The sequence below is a fragment of the Phyllostomus discolor genome, chromosome 6, assembly GCF_004126475.2.
Source record: "Phyllostomus discolor isolate MPI-MPIP mPhyDis1 chromosome 6, mPhyDis1.pri.v3, whole genome shotgun sequence".
Lineage (NCBI taxonomy): Eukaryota > Metazoa > Chordata > Mammalia > Chiroptera > Phyllostomidae > Phyllostomus > Phyllostomus discolor.
The window spans coordinates 22,344,731-22,360,106 of NC_040908.2; the positions used below are offsets into that span (position 1 = coordinate 22,344,731).

The 15,376-nt window shown below is 44.8% G+C and overlaps 1 protein-coding gene and 1 long non-coding RNA gene across 2 annotated transcripts; one reads left to right on the forward strand and one right to left on the reverse strand.

Moving 5' to 3' along the window:
- Nucleotides 1-4,657: 4,657 nt before the first annotated feature.
- LOC114500131 (cytochrome P450 1B1) lies at nt 4,658-12,678 on the reverse strand. The gene is made up of 3 exons (XM_028516728.2): nt 12,283-12,678; nt 10,822-11,865; nt 4,658-7,946 (listed from the first exon to the last, which is right to left on the reverse strand). Exons 2-3 carry the CDS (start codon nt 11,862-11,864, stop codon nt 7,358-7,360), a joined length of 1,632 nt encoding a protein of 543 aa, XP_028372529.1. The 5' UTR covers nt 11,865; nt 12,283-12,678; the 3' UTR covers nt 4,658-7,357.
- A 198-nt stretch (nt 12,679-12,876) lies between these two features.
- Nucleotides 12,877-14,632, forward strand: LOC118501055. Its single transcript, XR_004903621.1, has 2 exons — nt 12,877-13,999; nt 14,124-14,632. It is a non-coding gene; the product is annotated as an uncharacterized LOC118501055 (long non-coding RNA).
- The last annotated feature ends 744 nt before the right edge of the window (nt 14,633-15,376 follow it).

A 15,376-nucleotide genomic window follows, 5' to 3' on the forward strand; every position in this document is an offset into this window, starting at 1 on the left:
GATTCAGAATAAACTCGAGAGTCTAAGGCAGGAAATGGTCTGGACCATACCAACGCCATTTGGCAAAACCAAAGCCAAGACTGATTAAGGGCCTGCCTAGAATATTTGTCATTGGGCATGCTGAGATTATTGTATTTCAGACTCTAGGCTGTGACTCATTAGTGACCAGCTTGTCCTTAATCCCACCCCTTTGTGTCGCCTTCTTCAGAAAGTCTTCCCTGACCACTCACTCTGAGGAGTTCCCCCAATACACACACACACACACACACACACACACACACACATCCTCCTCACTCCTCACTGTTTTATTGTCTTTACAGCACACTTACAATGAGCTAAAATCTTATTTATTTTCTCTCTTTCCACCCACCCCACTAAAATATCAGTTCTATGAGTTCAGGGCCTAACTGTCTTATTCATTGTTATATCCTCAGTGTCCAGAACAGTGCTTGCTACTACTTAGGAGCTCAATACATACTTATGGCATTGAATTACAACTGCCCTGAGTGGCACGGGCCAGCCCATGGCTACAGTTACTATTGTTCATCCCCAAAGCTGGGGTTCTGTCCCGAGGACCTGGCACCACCCTCTCCCTCAGCCTGCACTGACTCAGCACAGGCCGTGGCCCTGGTTCACACAGCTGGGCCGGACCAGTGTCTCACAGTGTCTCTGTGTCTGCCAGCAGCTGCCCTGCTATCTGCCCACCTCAATCTGGCTTCAGGTAAACTCATTTGCACCCACTCTCCTTTAAGAAGAATTTTTTAAATCTATTTCAAGATATAGTTTTATGGATTTTAATACACATCTAAATCCATGTAACCACCACTACAATCAGAAACCACCCCTACCCCCCAAAAAACTTCATCATGCTTTGGAGTCACACCTTCCCTCCACTCGTCACCCTTGGCAACCAGTGATCTGCTCTGCATCACTTTAGCTCTGTTCGTTAGAGACTGCCATCCATGTAACTGGGCCCGTGGGTCTGAGGCTGGCTTCTTTTACTCAACATTATTCCCTTGAGATTTGTCCCAGTTGTTGCATGGATTATTTATTTATTTATTTATTTATTTCTATTGCTGAGTATCGTTTTCTTGTACAATACCACAGTGGTTTAGCCAATCTCCTGTTGAAGGACATTTAGGTTGTTTCCACTTTGGAGTGATGATGAGTAACACATACAAGGAAGCTCCTGGCGGCATGATTTGGGGATGCATAATGCTGGAGGCCATCTGGGTGCCCATTTCCAAAAGAGCATTTGGGGAAAATGTGATCGATGGATGCCATGGGCCACAAAGCAGCAGAGATATGTACGGCATTTGCACACATGAAAAACACGTGCATACAAAACAGTAGTACAAATTTTGCTGGCATTCATCGATCAACACATATAAAAACAAAAAGTACACATTAAGCATTATTGAGAGGGAGAGAAACAATTGAGAGAGAGGACAGAAACAAAGTAGAATTTGTTTTAATTTTTTAGAAATAAAAACACCCCTGGCTGGCGTAGCTCTGTGGATTGAGCTTGGGCTTCGAACCAGTGTCGCAGGTTCGATTCCCAGTCAGGGTACATGCCTGGGTTGCAGGCCATGACCCCCAGCAACCGCACATTGATGTTTCTCTCTCTTTCTCCCTCCCTTCCCTCTCTAAAAAAATAATAATAAAAATAAAAACACAATAAAAATTATGTAAAAAGAGGCTAGAAGATTCTTGGGGGTTGTGGAGAGACTCTTAGCCAACCTGAAGGGGTCTCAGCGGCTGTTAGGTTTGTGCTGTAATACTGGGTAATTTGTGCAATACTGTGTTGTTACATATTTAGTATAATATTTAGTTAGTTTATTTGCCCTCTCATCACCACAAGGGATCGCAAGTGGTCCAAAACCAGTTCCAGGTGCTCCGGTTATGCTGTTTTCTGAGGCAGGCTTCTCGTCAACATCCTTGTTTCATTCATGCCCTGGTTCTGTCTCTCTCTGGCCAGTGCTCTCAGCTTTCATCCTAGTCAAGGTCTCTGAGAGCAGGAGAGGCTCTGATTGGTCGCATGAGCCTGCATCCTGTGTGAAGCAGCCCTCTCCGAGAGATTTCTCCAATCAGGCTACTGCACAAGCAACTAAACCTATGGAAGGCCTTTGGATCCCTGGCCCAGATGGATTATAGGATAAAGGTTAGGGGATTGTAAGATAAAGCATGACTTCTTTTTCTTTTTTTCTTTTTCTTTTTTTTTTTTTTTTTTTTTTGCATAGGAAACAAATTGATATTTTCCTCAGGAGAGAGGAGTGTTGTGAATCTTTCTGGCACTTACTCTCTGACCGTGGTATGGAATGCGCCCTGAACAAAGGAGGTACATTGTGAAACTCCAAGGATCATAGGGACTGAAACAGACCAATAGACCATGCACCCAAACACAGGCAGGTTGGGGAGTGACCAGCTTTGTAGCAGGAAGACAAGCGCTGGAGTCAGTTCATCTCTAAGGAAAACCCAGTCACTGCCCCTTCGAAATGCATACTTTAGGCATGTTACATTACTAACCCCCTCACAGGATTGTTGCGTCATAATGCATTCGAGTGATTAGCATGGTGATACATGCAAAATAAGTACTCAACGTATTTTAGTTCCATTTCTTCCTCTCTTACCTGGCACATATTCAAAAGTGCTCATGAAGCTCACACAGCCTGTATGTGAGTGAATAGAGGAGCTACAGGCACAGGCTGCTGTTTGCCTATAGCTTTTCCTCTGATATTTTGCATTAAAAATAATTGCTTCTGAATGTATTAATTTCCTTCCCTTTTCTAGGAATTGTAGCTCATAGGTCAAAACTGGACAGCAGAGTATGTGAGTCACTGAGTCAAAATAAGGGAGAGTAATTAGCAGCAAAACTTCTATAATCCTTGTGCAGGAAAATTGACTGGCTCTGAGGTTTACAGAAATGACCTTGATGAGGTTGCAGCAACACACCTGTCTATGTCCCAAGCTGCATTCATTTCCTACCCAGTGCTCCAGTCTGTTATTATAGCACATTGATTGGGCAGAATCCAACCCTGTTTGACAATTTCTTTTCTTGTTTTCACAGTAATGGGAGCTAAAGTCTCCAAGAAATAAAGGCCCTTGGCCCTGCACAAAGCTGCCATCTGTGAGGGGGACCGGTGAAGGCCTGAGGGTTCACAGCAGGGGCCCTGGGAAGTCAGTGCTTTCACCAGTAAAAGTCAGCAGAAAAATACTTCCATACAATGTATTATAGAAGACTCTCATCTGTTCTATTTTATTGGACATTAATTGTACTTAAGATATATGTACCTTAAAAAATGAATGGATGAATGAATGTATCAACCAAATTAAAAGCAAAGGCTTTCCTGTGAAAAAAAAGAAAATGAATAAATGAAATACTCCAGGGAAAGATTGATGTGCTGTGTGCTGTTAAGGGGGGAAATAATGTGTTCTATGTTATTTAGATGAAGCAGAAATATAAGGCCTAAGTCTTAAAGTCTCAATCTATTCAAACTTTCAAAATTAAAAATCAATTCCCATTAATTTTGACATTGATGGCTGTTTTTTGCTATTCAAATTTAACATCTGAGTTGGTTCTGTACATGGTCAGGAATTTGGTACAAAACTGAATACCGAAAGCCTATTTAAAAAGAAAGAAAGAAAAAAAGCAAAAATGCCTAAAATGTGGAATGGCTAAATAAAATGTTTAAAATGCCACATTTTAATTGAGGAACTTAAAAATAGTAGTTGAAATGAATAGATGCATTAGACTATATTTGCTACAACATAAAGTAAAACTTCACAACGAGAATGTGAAAGTGGTTTTTATTATTTTGGTAATGGTGTCCTCTTATAGGTAAATACTGATACAGAATTTTTAATTTGGTATATCAAATAGGAAAAGCTACATATTAATGCTGTGTCCCCAAAATCCATTTCAGGTACAATTATGCATTATAGTCACTATGTACGTATTAAAAGCATACATGATAAAATACAAAAATAAGAAAGGGTTAAATAAGAAGATACCCTTGAGTTATGAACATCTAATAAAGTATACCTTTTAGCACACATTAGTGTCCTAACTAAAACACACACAAATTAATATACAGGGTCTGGCACAAATAATGCCCCTTGTTATGCCATAAAAATCTTTTGTTACAAAATCATAAGCATGTAATTCTGTAACATAACAATATCATACTCAAGCACACCATATGACATTTTAGGTGAAATGTTCGAATTGCTGTCCATCTCATGTGAGACGTTCACATGCCCTACCAACCACACTCAATGGCGTTACTTCTGCTGGACCCTGTATAATGCTATGCAACTATCTGATCTAATATAGATCTAATATGAAAATATTAAGGCTATAATAACATTTCACAGGTAAAGGCTAAGTTCTGAGACATGAAGGCTTTTAGATAACCCACAAAACAAACCTGAGACATCTTTTCGTTTTGGAAAAAAAGCAATTTTCTTACATAGTCAAAGCTTTAATATATAAAGGAAGAATTTAATAAGTAATATACTTTATTGCAATCACCTGGAGTAGATAGTCTGACTAGAATGGTGACCAGCAAATGCATTCTTCCTCTGGCAGAAATAAGGTTTTCTGATTAAGCCAGTAATGTGGTTACTGTAGCCTCCAAATTTGGTTATTTTTATTTGGTTTTGGTTTTGCTTTCTTTCCTTTAACTAGGCTATAAACATATTAAATAAGCCAGCTAACCTCCAAGTGCCCACCTGAATTTTTTCTATATATGCACAGCTTTCTCATTGCCAAAAGCACCAGATTAACCAGATTAAGCCCACATACATAAAAACTACATTAAAAACAGATTATAGCACATCTGGATCAGATGAAGTTAATGAGACATCCAGATTGGTAAATGATTACATATTTTGCCGTATATCATGTGGAGTTATTGTCCAAATTTTTTATGGAAAATTAAGAATGCATACTATATATGAGGATAATAATTACATACCATGGGTGTAATAATCCCATATATAATGGGCACAAAAATGTGGGTGTGCAGTATACACAGCAAAATATGATACTGTGCTGCTACATGTCTCCTAGGATAAATAGGCTAAAGCAGCCCCAAGTTGCTGTCTCAGCCTTGCTGGACGGGTAAGGGGAGTAGGTAATAACATTTTGGAATTGCCAGTGCCAAAAAAATTTAAATGTATTGGTAAGCCTTACTTCTATAGTTGACTTTACAGTGCCTTTAAAAATACTGGCACAAACAGTTTTTCATATTCAAGGGGTACAGCTAGGAGACTTTATAATTATGTGAAATTTTTGCTAAGAAAATATTTCAAATTACAAAATAGGTCTAAAATATTGTGGATTTTTAAAGTCTGCTTGGGATTTAATATTGGAATACAAAATATCTTTTTTCTAAATATTCATATTTTAAATTAATTAACTTGGAATAAGTGAGGAAATGTTTAACCATCTTTCATCCTTTTCACTTTTTCACTCTTTTCTCTTACCAGCCCCCCTTGCCCCGCACAGACAGACACACAGCCACGGTACACTCCTTCCTTGATAATTCTGATATGATTCCAAAAGCTTCATTAAACAAGCTGTAAGCTCTTAGGCCACTGAACAACTTCCTTCGGACGTTTACAAGCAATGAACGTTAAGCCTTTAAACTTCACTTGGTACTCTTGCAATCGTCCATCATTTTCTTTAAGGTTTCTGGATTATTTCCATAAACTAAACATATACATTTTGTTCAAGCTTCATGTTTTCACAGTCACCGAAGCGACGGCTCACTGGGTCACCGTCTTACACAGTCGGCTGCTCCGATCAGCTCCAGTGCCGCGCGGAGCAGTCCCCACCCCTGACAGCCTCCCATGATCCCCTTCTGGTTCTGACTTTCCAAAACGCTGACATCAATGCTGGGTTTTTTTAACCATTTAAAAGAAAAAATAGGTCTGTTATAATGGGAATTTCCCCTTTTCTTTCCTAATAAAGAAAACATCCAAGTAATTTGTTGCATTGTTCAAGATTCATAGGAAACACAGGTGACATTTCTCTGCCTTTCAATGGCTAATGGTCAGGTTTCCAGTAACTTCAGCTGGAGCTTGGTAGTCACAATGTCTTTAAAATTAAATTAAAACTTAAGCATGCTAAGAGTTTGGAGTTATGACACAGGAACTAGGTCAACTATATATTTATCATTTTAATAAATATATTGTAAAGTAATAAGGAAGACATCCTACAGACCCAGTTTTTAGATTCTCCCATTGTCATTTGAGCTTTGGATGAGAGACAAGGCTTTGCTTCAACTTGGTCTCCACGTCAAAAATGGGTAGTTGATTTAATCTAACTATTTCATGTATTTGAGCCAAAATTAGCTCAATTAGTTGTACTTTTCAATTTTCTATGATATTATAAAAGACATAAATTATTCAACCTTTTCTTGCTCAAAACAATACTATTTAATAATAAAATAACTAATACATATTGCTTATGAATAATTATATATGTACATATATTGAATTCTATTTGGTGATTTTTTTAAACCTATGCAAAGCATTGAAATTAGCACATTGCAATCACATAATTTAAAGCTTAGCTGGGCTGGTAAGTCTTGTTTTTTGGTGGGAAGCAGCATTTCTCATGATTGAAATTCTGTACTTTGTCAATCAGTATAGCTTTGGATGTCTTACAATTTAACAACTTACATTTTAAAATTCATGATAAATCACTGAAATGCACTATAATCACTAAACCAACTACTATTGATTTCTTTTCCAGCAAATGGCATTATGAGTCACCCAAACAAAAGTAAAAGAAAGCGCATCAGTAGGCAAAAAAAATAAACTCATCCACAGATACCACAGCCTAACTAAGCTGCTGTATTGACAAGGTGAGAAGGAAATTTCTGGTTCATATCTTTTCTTTCTTGCTCTCAATCACATGTCTTATCCTGAAATTATTTGCCTTCACATATTCAACAATATTCTGAAACTTTGCTTAATGCGGTTTTCTATTGATGTTCACAACATCAATTTCAGGTCCCACCCACAACGGCCTGGTATTGGAAGTACCTCTTCATCAGGTAGTTCTGCATGTGGGCTTGTATGTGTTTTATCTCTAAAGAATGTTCCCTCGAGAAATTATTACCAGCATTCGACGTATGTATAAAAATTCTTTGGGCCTTTTAACTCTTTGACTCAAAAAAAAAAAAAAATCTTCCCCAAGCTCCTGCACAGCCCAGGGCTGATCTGAGAATACTTGGTTGATTTGTGCTCATTTTAGAGGCTGAGAAAGTGGCCCAGAGAAGCTGGAAAATTTTGGTCCCTACCCCCCAAAACTTGAGTACTTCTAAAATTACAGATTGCTTCTGGCTTCTTACTGGCAGCCTTCCTCGGCCTGTAACGTTTGGACAGCCCTGTCGAGGAGCTCCATGGACTCTCTGAGGGTGACATTGATTTTAAATGGCTTGGGTTTAATGGACAGACCGTAACTAAAATCCATTTCTGCGGGCTCGTCTGGATTGGCCTTGAAATTGCACTGGTGAGCCAGGATGGAAGTGAAGAGAAACAGCTGCGCCTTGGAAAGCTCTTCCCCGATACAACGCCGTTTGCCCATGGAAAAAATCATCACGCTGCTGGTCAGGTCCTTGTTGATGAAGCCGTCCTTGTCCAGGAACCGGGCGGGATCGAAGTCCTCTGGGTTAGGCCACTTTGCTGGGTCATGATTCACGGACCACTGGTTAACGAAAACCACTGTGTCCTTGGGAATGTGGTAGCCCAAAAGAGACGTGTTGGCAGTGGTGGCGTGAGGAATGGTGACCGGCACAAAGCTGGAGAAGCGCATGGCTTCGTAAAGAAAGGCCATGACGTAGGGCAGCCTGGGCTGGTCCTCCAGGCAGGGCAGACGGTCTCTGCCCACAACTTGATCCAGTTCTGCCTGCACCCGAGCCTGCACGTCAGGGTACCTATTTAGTTTTTAACGCAGAGGGAGGAAATAAGTGAGGAACATTCATTCTTCTTTCATTTAGAAAGCACATTACAATTTACTTTCATCCTGCTTTCTTTATCCGCATCAGTGACTAAATTAACATTTCCACATCGCCCCCAAAATCTAAAACAACTCTTAATTTCTCACTCAATTACAAGATCGGTCAATTAATAGTTACATTTCCTTTCATAAGCCTCTCATGGCTAATGCTCTCTTTCCCAAGTCAAAAACTGTCCAAGTTTCATCAGCCGGAGAAGTATGATAAGGAACAAGGCCAACCTCTCCATTGGAGAAAGCAGGCACAACGCTTAGGACCCGAAATACTTTTCAGAGGCCAGAGAAAATGTCTTCGTTTTGTTTTTTACGTCAGAGGAAAAACAATGAATTTTTAGATCAAAGAAAATACTTTAATTATATTAATATATTTATCTTTATACCAATGCGCTTATATAATATAATTTTAATTTTTTCTTTTTTATGGAGTCGGGCATCTACCAAGACAAAGGCACCCAGGGCCCACAGAAGGTAAAATGCAGCTCTGAAAGCAGATCCTTTTCCCCCTCATCTCCCTCCCGTTCTCATTTATACAAGGATAACTGGTATGCTGATAGATGAAGCAACATATCTTCTAAATGTGAAAGCAGATCCCCAATGTTCATGAGATTATGATGCCAGTTATAATACTCATTCACTGTTAGGAACATGAACTAGCAGAATTCTTTTGGACAACAAAATCTTACTACCAGAAAAGATCCATGAGGGTAACCCCTCCCTCATCAGTCTTTTTAAACCTGGTAACCCATACCTAGCAATGTATTTTCAGAAAATAACAGGTACAAAATTATATAACCACAACAATGGCTGAAATTTTAAAAATGTGAGCAACATTAAAACTCAAGCAATGGCTATATATAATGAGATCTTATTATGGCAAAATATTATGTAACCATCAACAATTACTAAAGTGGACATGTTAGCAATCTATTAATAAAATGAAATAAAATTTTTTAAATTACTAAAATAGAGTTTAAAGATGGGGAAAATGTCCATTACAATAAGTGGAAATGTCAAAAGTAAAAAAAGAAAAAATAAATAATTATTGCAACCCTGAAACCAAGTTAAGCGTGTATGTGAGGAAATCACGGGTGTTTGAAAAACTGCTTTGCTAGTGCCCTACACTTCAGGGATCTGCACGCTTTTTCATAAAGAGCCAAATAATAAATATTTAGGTTGTGGAACAATGCTCTCTGTCCCAGTTATTCACCTCTGCCTTGCGCTGTTGTGTGACAGCAGCCACAGACAGTACATAAACGCAATTTACGTGTTTTGATAAGACTTACATGCTCGTCCAGAAATGGTTAGTATAACGTACCAACTGATCATACTGTCTTGTCACCAAAAAGAAGAAAAAACGTACTCATCAGCTGTACTGAGTTGCAAGTGACCCCAAAACTGTTTTATTTCCTTTCTCTGCCCAATCTGTTTCTCACGAAAAAGAAAATCTTTCAAAAGATGGCGCGTTTATCCAGGGATGCGAAGGACCTACTGGGGATGTCTTCTTTCTGACCCATTACTGACTTCTCTATTGGCTTTCTCTGCCTCCCCCACAGGTGTTTCTGCGGTGATAATACTGAGAAACAATTTCAAACATACAAAAGATTCAACGTGTGAAAGTGGCCACACAATAGTACCTAAGGGTTGCATCTTGCCGGGGATTCTAAGAAGCTGCCTTTGTCTTTCAATATCGGAGGTGCCAACAGATCCTGCATTTCCCACTGCTAACTTGTGCGCCAAGAAATGTCACAACCAGGATTTCTGGTCTCTCCAGGCAATCAAGATTTGCCACGAGCAACACATTTGCCCCCGGGGTAGGGCTGCCTGACAAAATACAAGCCTCCAGTGAAATGTGACGTTAAGATAAACTGTGGCTAATTTTTTAGTACGAGTATTTCCTATGTGGAATTTATTTAATTGTTAAATCCGTCAACAAGAGATACTGGGAACTTGTTTGACTTGGCTTCATTAAGATCTGTGACCTTAATCAAGGTGGGCACTGGGGACCAGCTAACCAACCGCGCCAGGCCCAGGGGCCAGAGGGGTCCACATAGACCCGCGGTTTGCCTGTCTGGATGCTGTTCTGGGCTCCATAAAAGTGACTGTTTCTCCAGGTCTTTACCCGTAAGACACTTCTCTTACTCCTAGAGCGATGCTTTTACAATATCCAGCACAATGCCCTGGTTTCTGGCCGCCCTCCTAAAACTTCCACGCACGCTAACCATCCCCGGGGCCCAGTCTGAGGGCCTCTGGGCCGGCTTCTGAGCTCGCTCTTTGCTCAGGATTAAAGCGCGGAGGGGCCGCTGGCTTTTCGCGCCAGGACCAGGAGGCCTCCATCTGCGCGGATGACCGGCAGAGCCGATTAGGCTGCTGTGCTTATTTAACATATTTACCGCATTACCCGTTCTTTCGGAATCGTTCCAATTATGCTTCTCCTGTGCACGGAAAAAGAGATCTGGACTGATCTGCGGGCACGTAAATCATCCCCCCCTAATCCCCACCCAGGGGTTTCTCACAAGTGTGTCCCCACTAGGAGAGACAACCACAAGATCGGAGATGCCGAGAGGTCCTGCTCCGGCTGGGTGGGGTGTGCGGGCGCACGTGTCTCTTCCCTCACCTTGCCTTCCTGAATTGCGGTTTGCGGGCGTACTACATAATGGAAAGGTGGCTTCCTGGAGCGAAACTTCCACACCTCCCTTCGCGCTGCTCTCGAACTCAGCCTTTCACAGTCCCACCCCACCCTTTACGGGGGGGGGGGGGGGGAGGAAGGCCGGACTGACGCCTCCCGGGGGCTTTACCTGATGAAAAGAATGAGCAGCCACTGCAGCGCGGTGGAGAGAGTGTCCTGGCTGGCGCCGAAGATGTCGGTGACAGTAGATGGCACGTAGTCCATGTCCAGCCGCGCACTGCTGTCGCCGGACTTCTCGGCAGCTTCCTTTCCTACCGAGAGGATGCAGGCGTCCATCAGGTCGCGAGGGTGGGCTCCTGGACGAAAGCTTTCTTGGTGCCTCAGGAACTTGTCCATGATAAAATTGCTGAAGTTTCTGTTGAGCTTCTCGAATTCTCGGAAAGCCGTGCGTATCGGGTTAGGGAAGCACTGCAGCCAGGGTAGCACGTCTACGAGGCTGCCTGCGCCCACCGTGCGCCCGAACTCCTCGTTGTGACTGAGCAGCTCGCGGAACTCTGCGTCCTCGTGGCTGTAGCGACAGCCGAAGCACGCGGCGCACATGACGTTGGCCACTGCCACCAGGGTCAGCGGCCGGGGATCCAGGAAGGCGCCTCCTGCGCTGCCGCGCACCAGTAGCTGCACCAACTCGCGCGCCTCGCCTAGCACGTGGCCCTCAAGGACTCGGCGGCTGCGGAGCTGGTGCGAAAGGAAGGTGCGCAAAGTGCCGTGTGCCGCGCGCCGCTGCGCCTTCCAGCGCTCGGAGTACTGGCCGAAAGCCAAGCTGCGCCCGCCAGACACCACTCGGAAAGAGGCGAAGGACGGACGGCTGGCGAAGGCAGCGCCCTGATGTATCAAGGCCTGGCGGATGGCGCGCTCGCCGTTCAGCACCACCACGGGGCAGCCGCCCAGCTGGATTTGGAAGACATCTCCATAGCGCTTCGCCAGGCGCGCAAATGAGAGGTGCGGCGCAGGGCCCATTGCCGCAGCGTTTCCGATCAGCGGCCACGCAAAGGGACCCGGGGGTGAGGACCCTAGCTGCTGCCGCCTCTGCCTCAGTAGCCACTGGCCCACGTGCACGGCGGCCAGCACAGAGAAGAGCAGCAGGAGCGTGGTCTGCTGGGCAGACAGCGTGATCGGCAGCAGAGGGTCTTCGAGGCTGAGCCTGGTGGTCATGCTGAAGGGAGAAGGGCAAAAGCGTCACGCTCAGGTGTGCGGAGAAAGGAGCCGGCGCCCCATGCCTCTACCTGCTCGGGCTACCACCATATGCTGCTGGGTAGGGAGGTCGTGAGTAGGTTAGGTCAGGGCTGCCTCAATGGAGAAGCAGCTGGAGACGTCCTTTCCCATCCCAAACCCACTCCCCAAAGGCAAAGGGAAGGGGCGTGTTTCCGCTTCTCTGTGGCTCAGCCTCCCCGTGCCCCAGCAGCCGGGTAACGGTTCCTGCAATTCGGGGACAACAAGGCAAGCATCGAGGCAGTGGAGCTCAGTTCCCTCTAAGTGCTTATCACCCCTGCGTCTGCACCCCACGCCACCCCCGATCTGCAAGAACCCAACAGAAGAGGCCGCGGGAAGGTGATGCCACAGACAGACTGACCTGCGAAGAGGCACGGTTTCCAGCGGCGAGGGACAGCTGGCTCCGAGAAGAGACAGGGCTTTTGTGGAAGGCAAGAGGTCAACCTGAGTGCTTCCAAAACGCCGGACGCCCGCCCCGACACCTGCTGCCAGTTCTGGGGAGCCTTAGCACTCACTCTGGAGTGTGGAGGCGTTGTCTGAGCTAGGGGAGCTTGGGTTGGGATGAGGATGGAGAAAGGTGACTCCTCTGCGCAGCCCTGCTGCACGTGAAACCCCGGCAAAGTCGGGGTTGTCTAACAGCGTGGGGATTTAGGTAGGGGTTGGAGGAATGGAGTCAATACCTAGCTCTCACGCCCCCCGAGCAGCACTGACAGCTGGAGTCGCAGAGGCGTGGCCCATTTGCACGCAGCCACTCGAAGGAGTCAAAACGCGCCATCCCGTTTTTAAAGTCTGTGTAGAGGGAGGAGGCAGCTGGACCTGGAGGGGCGGAGCGCACCAGGGGGCGGGGCGCATCGAGACGGTCCGCACGGCATGGGCAGCCGCACGCAGGTGGTCACGTGAGACGGCTCCGGTGCGCCCAGATGGCCTTGGCAAAGTAGCTGGTGATTTTACTAATAGAGGCTATTTGAACTTTTTGTCTACCCGAAAACCGTTCTTAATCACAGTCAACCCCAATTGTGGACACATGGTTTCCCTGGAAGCGTGCTCTGAACAGAAGCTGCCCATCCCGCTGCGCTCTCCGTGGGAGCGTGCCCCCAAAGTCCTGTCCCTCCGTGTGACTTAAGCTTCGGTCCACCTGAGAACACCGCTCAGGATCCTTCGGTGTCCTCGCCGGGAAAGGAAATCTGTTAGTTTGGAAATGAGGAAAGTTCGGTTTGTGGTGGCGATCTTGCCTGACAGACTCCCTAGTTATTTTATCTTAACATTCTCGTAAACAAATGGCCCTCAAATGAGGTCCTTTTGCGTGCAAAGTTCTCCTAGTACAGCGATATCAAGAGTCCCTGAAAGACGCCTCTCCCCTGCCCTGGGCCACGACTTGTCCTTGGCACACAAAGGCCATCACTGGCGGCGCGCAGCTGGCCCTGAGATTTCTCGCGTACAAACTCCTCCAGGTGGCGCCGCCCACTGGAAGGCGCAGGGCCCCGCTGGCCTCTTCGGAGGCCCTAAGGGGCTCTGGGCCCAGAGCCAAGCTGGGGCAAACACTGGGGACAGGAGGGTGGGTCGCTCTGATTCCCAGAGGGAGATGGGGAAAGAGAAGGGGGAGGCAACTCGCTGCGACTGAGAACTCTATGGGGTTGAAAAGTTCTTGTGCTGTCGCCTCCCCCTTGCGTGCGGAGCTGTGCCTTGCGTGCATCGCTTCTGCAGAGTCGGCTTCAGTCATATCCCTCGGCGCTTCTCACGGCACCTGACACGCAGGGGCGGCGACGGGGGCGGCGGCTAAGGGCTGGGTGCTGGCCGCCACCACCCTCTGCAGCGCACGCACAGCCGCGCCCGCCGGGCCAGAGTGTGCAGACCTTCAGGCCACCACCCGCAGGCCAGATCCAGAAGTGAGCTGGCTGGAGATCCGGACGCATCTTTCAAAGGGGAAGCTGGAGGCGTCTGGGTCAGCGTTGCCCTCTGGCTGGCTGCACCCATTCCTACTGGCTGGTACAAAGTATTTTTAAGAGAAAAGGTCTTGACAACAAGGCTGGGGAAAAGGCAAGACCGTGGGAAGCGTGGGATGTGTCTTAGTTAACCAGGTAGGAATTGTACTTTGGCCCTCAGGGTTCATCAAGCGTAAATAAAAAACTTGTGCGCTTACCACGTGACAACCCTGTGCTTTGAACTTTACTTGGGCTGCTAATATCTGTTTCCCGTTTGCAGAGGAGGAAACTGGGGTTCAGAGAAGTTATATGACTTACTCAAGATAGCACAGCTATCAATCAAAAGGTGGAGCCAGGATCTGAACCCACAAAGTCTCATTCCAGATCTATCATACGAGTTTATGTGGAAGAAAATCCTCAGACAAAGGCACACACGCCATCTTGCCTGTCTGCTCTCCCCATCTCTATGGCTTAAAAAAAAATCAGCTGGAAGACTTTAAAAATTTTTTATTTTTTAAGCACAGCTGACATACAATATTATATTAGTTTCAAGTGTACAATATAACGTTAGATACTTGTGTCATAGGAAATAATCACCCTGGAAGAATTTTTTTTTGATAGTTGTGTTTGCTTGCAGAATTGAGGATTGTGAGGATCACACAGAAGAACTATTACGCTCACTGTTTGCGCTTCCATTGGTTTTGCATGAGGGGGGCCTATGGACTGTGCCTCCGCTAGATGTTGGGATCTGGTTAAATTTTAAAGAAAAATAAAGGGATGTCTGAAAAAGAGTCTGACTTCTTGAGAGACTGAAATGAATGATAATGTATCTGACCTAATAAGAAAATATAGCTGCCTTTTTGTAAAAGTCTTCATTCAGTAGTTTTTGAGATGTTCTCTAGAAATAATTTCACACACCACGACAGCACGCTCACATCCATGGTGAAGTTAGGTTTTAAGCAACTGATGAAATAAGCATTAGTTTCCCAGAGCTGTGTTTGCCTACATATTCTTTGAAATGAGTTTCATAACAACCTTACAATGTCCAGCTTTAGCAAGACCCTGGCCTAATAATTCACCACTTCTGCATGCATCCATTCTCACTAGACTTTAATTTGGTGGACAGGAATTATCTGTGGGCTAATACCAGTTCTGAGCTACTGACATTCCTGAAAGCCTTTACCCCTGTATCTCTTCCAGCATCAGAGTGGATGGCGGTCACCTTTAAACCACGTGAATTCCTATCTTTAAAAGTATAAAGCAAGGCTGTTCCTAAGGCCTCTTGTTTAATTCCTGAATAATGTCATATAGTTTTTGGATAAGCTCAGTACATGCCATCCTGCCACAGCAAATAGTTCAAGCATAACCACTAAGCTATGGTGGTGCCTTGAGCTTAGCTCTAGCTCTAGGATATGACTTAAAAAAGGCAGAGGAACCAGTTGAGCAAATACCATCAGGAAGATAAGCCCTTATCAATTATAAGAAACCAAAATGAGTGCCTATGGTAATACCTTCTTCAAAATCTGCAGGCCT

Bases quoted from the DNA above. Each gene is read 5' to 3' on its own strand.
- LOC114500131 (XM_028516728.2), bottom strand. From the start codon at position 11,864: ATGACCACCAGGCTCAGCCTCGAAGACCCTCTGCTGCCGATCACGCTG. The intron at 7,947-10,821 runs GTAAAGCCCCCG...AAAACTAAATAG, and splicing joins CTGCTCATTCTTTTCATCAG to GTACCCTGACGTGCAGGCTC.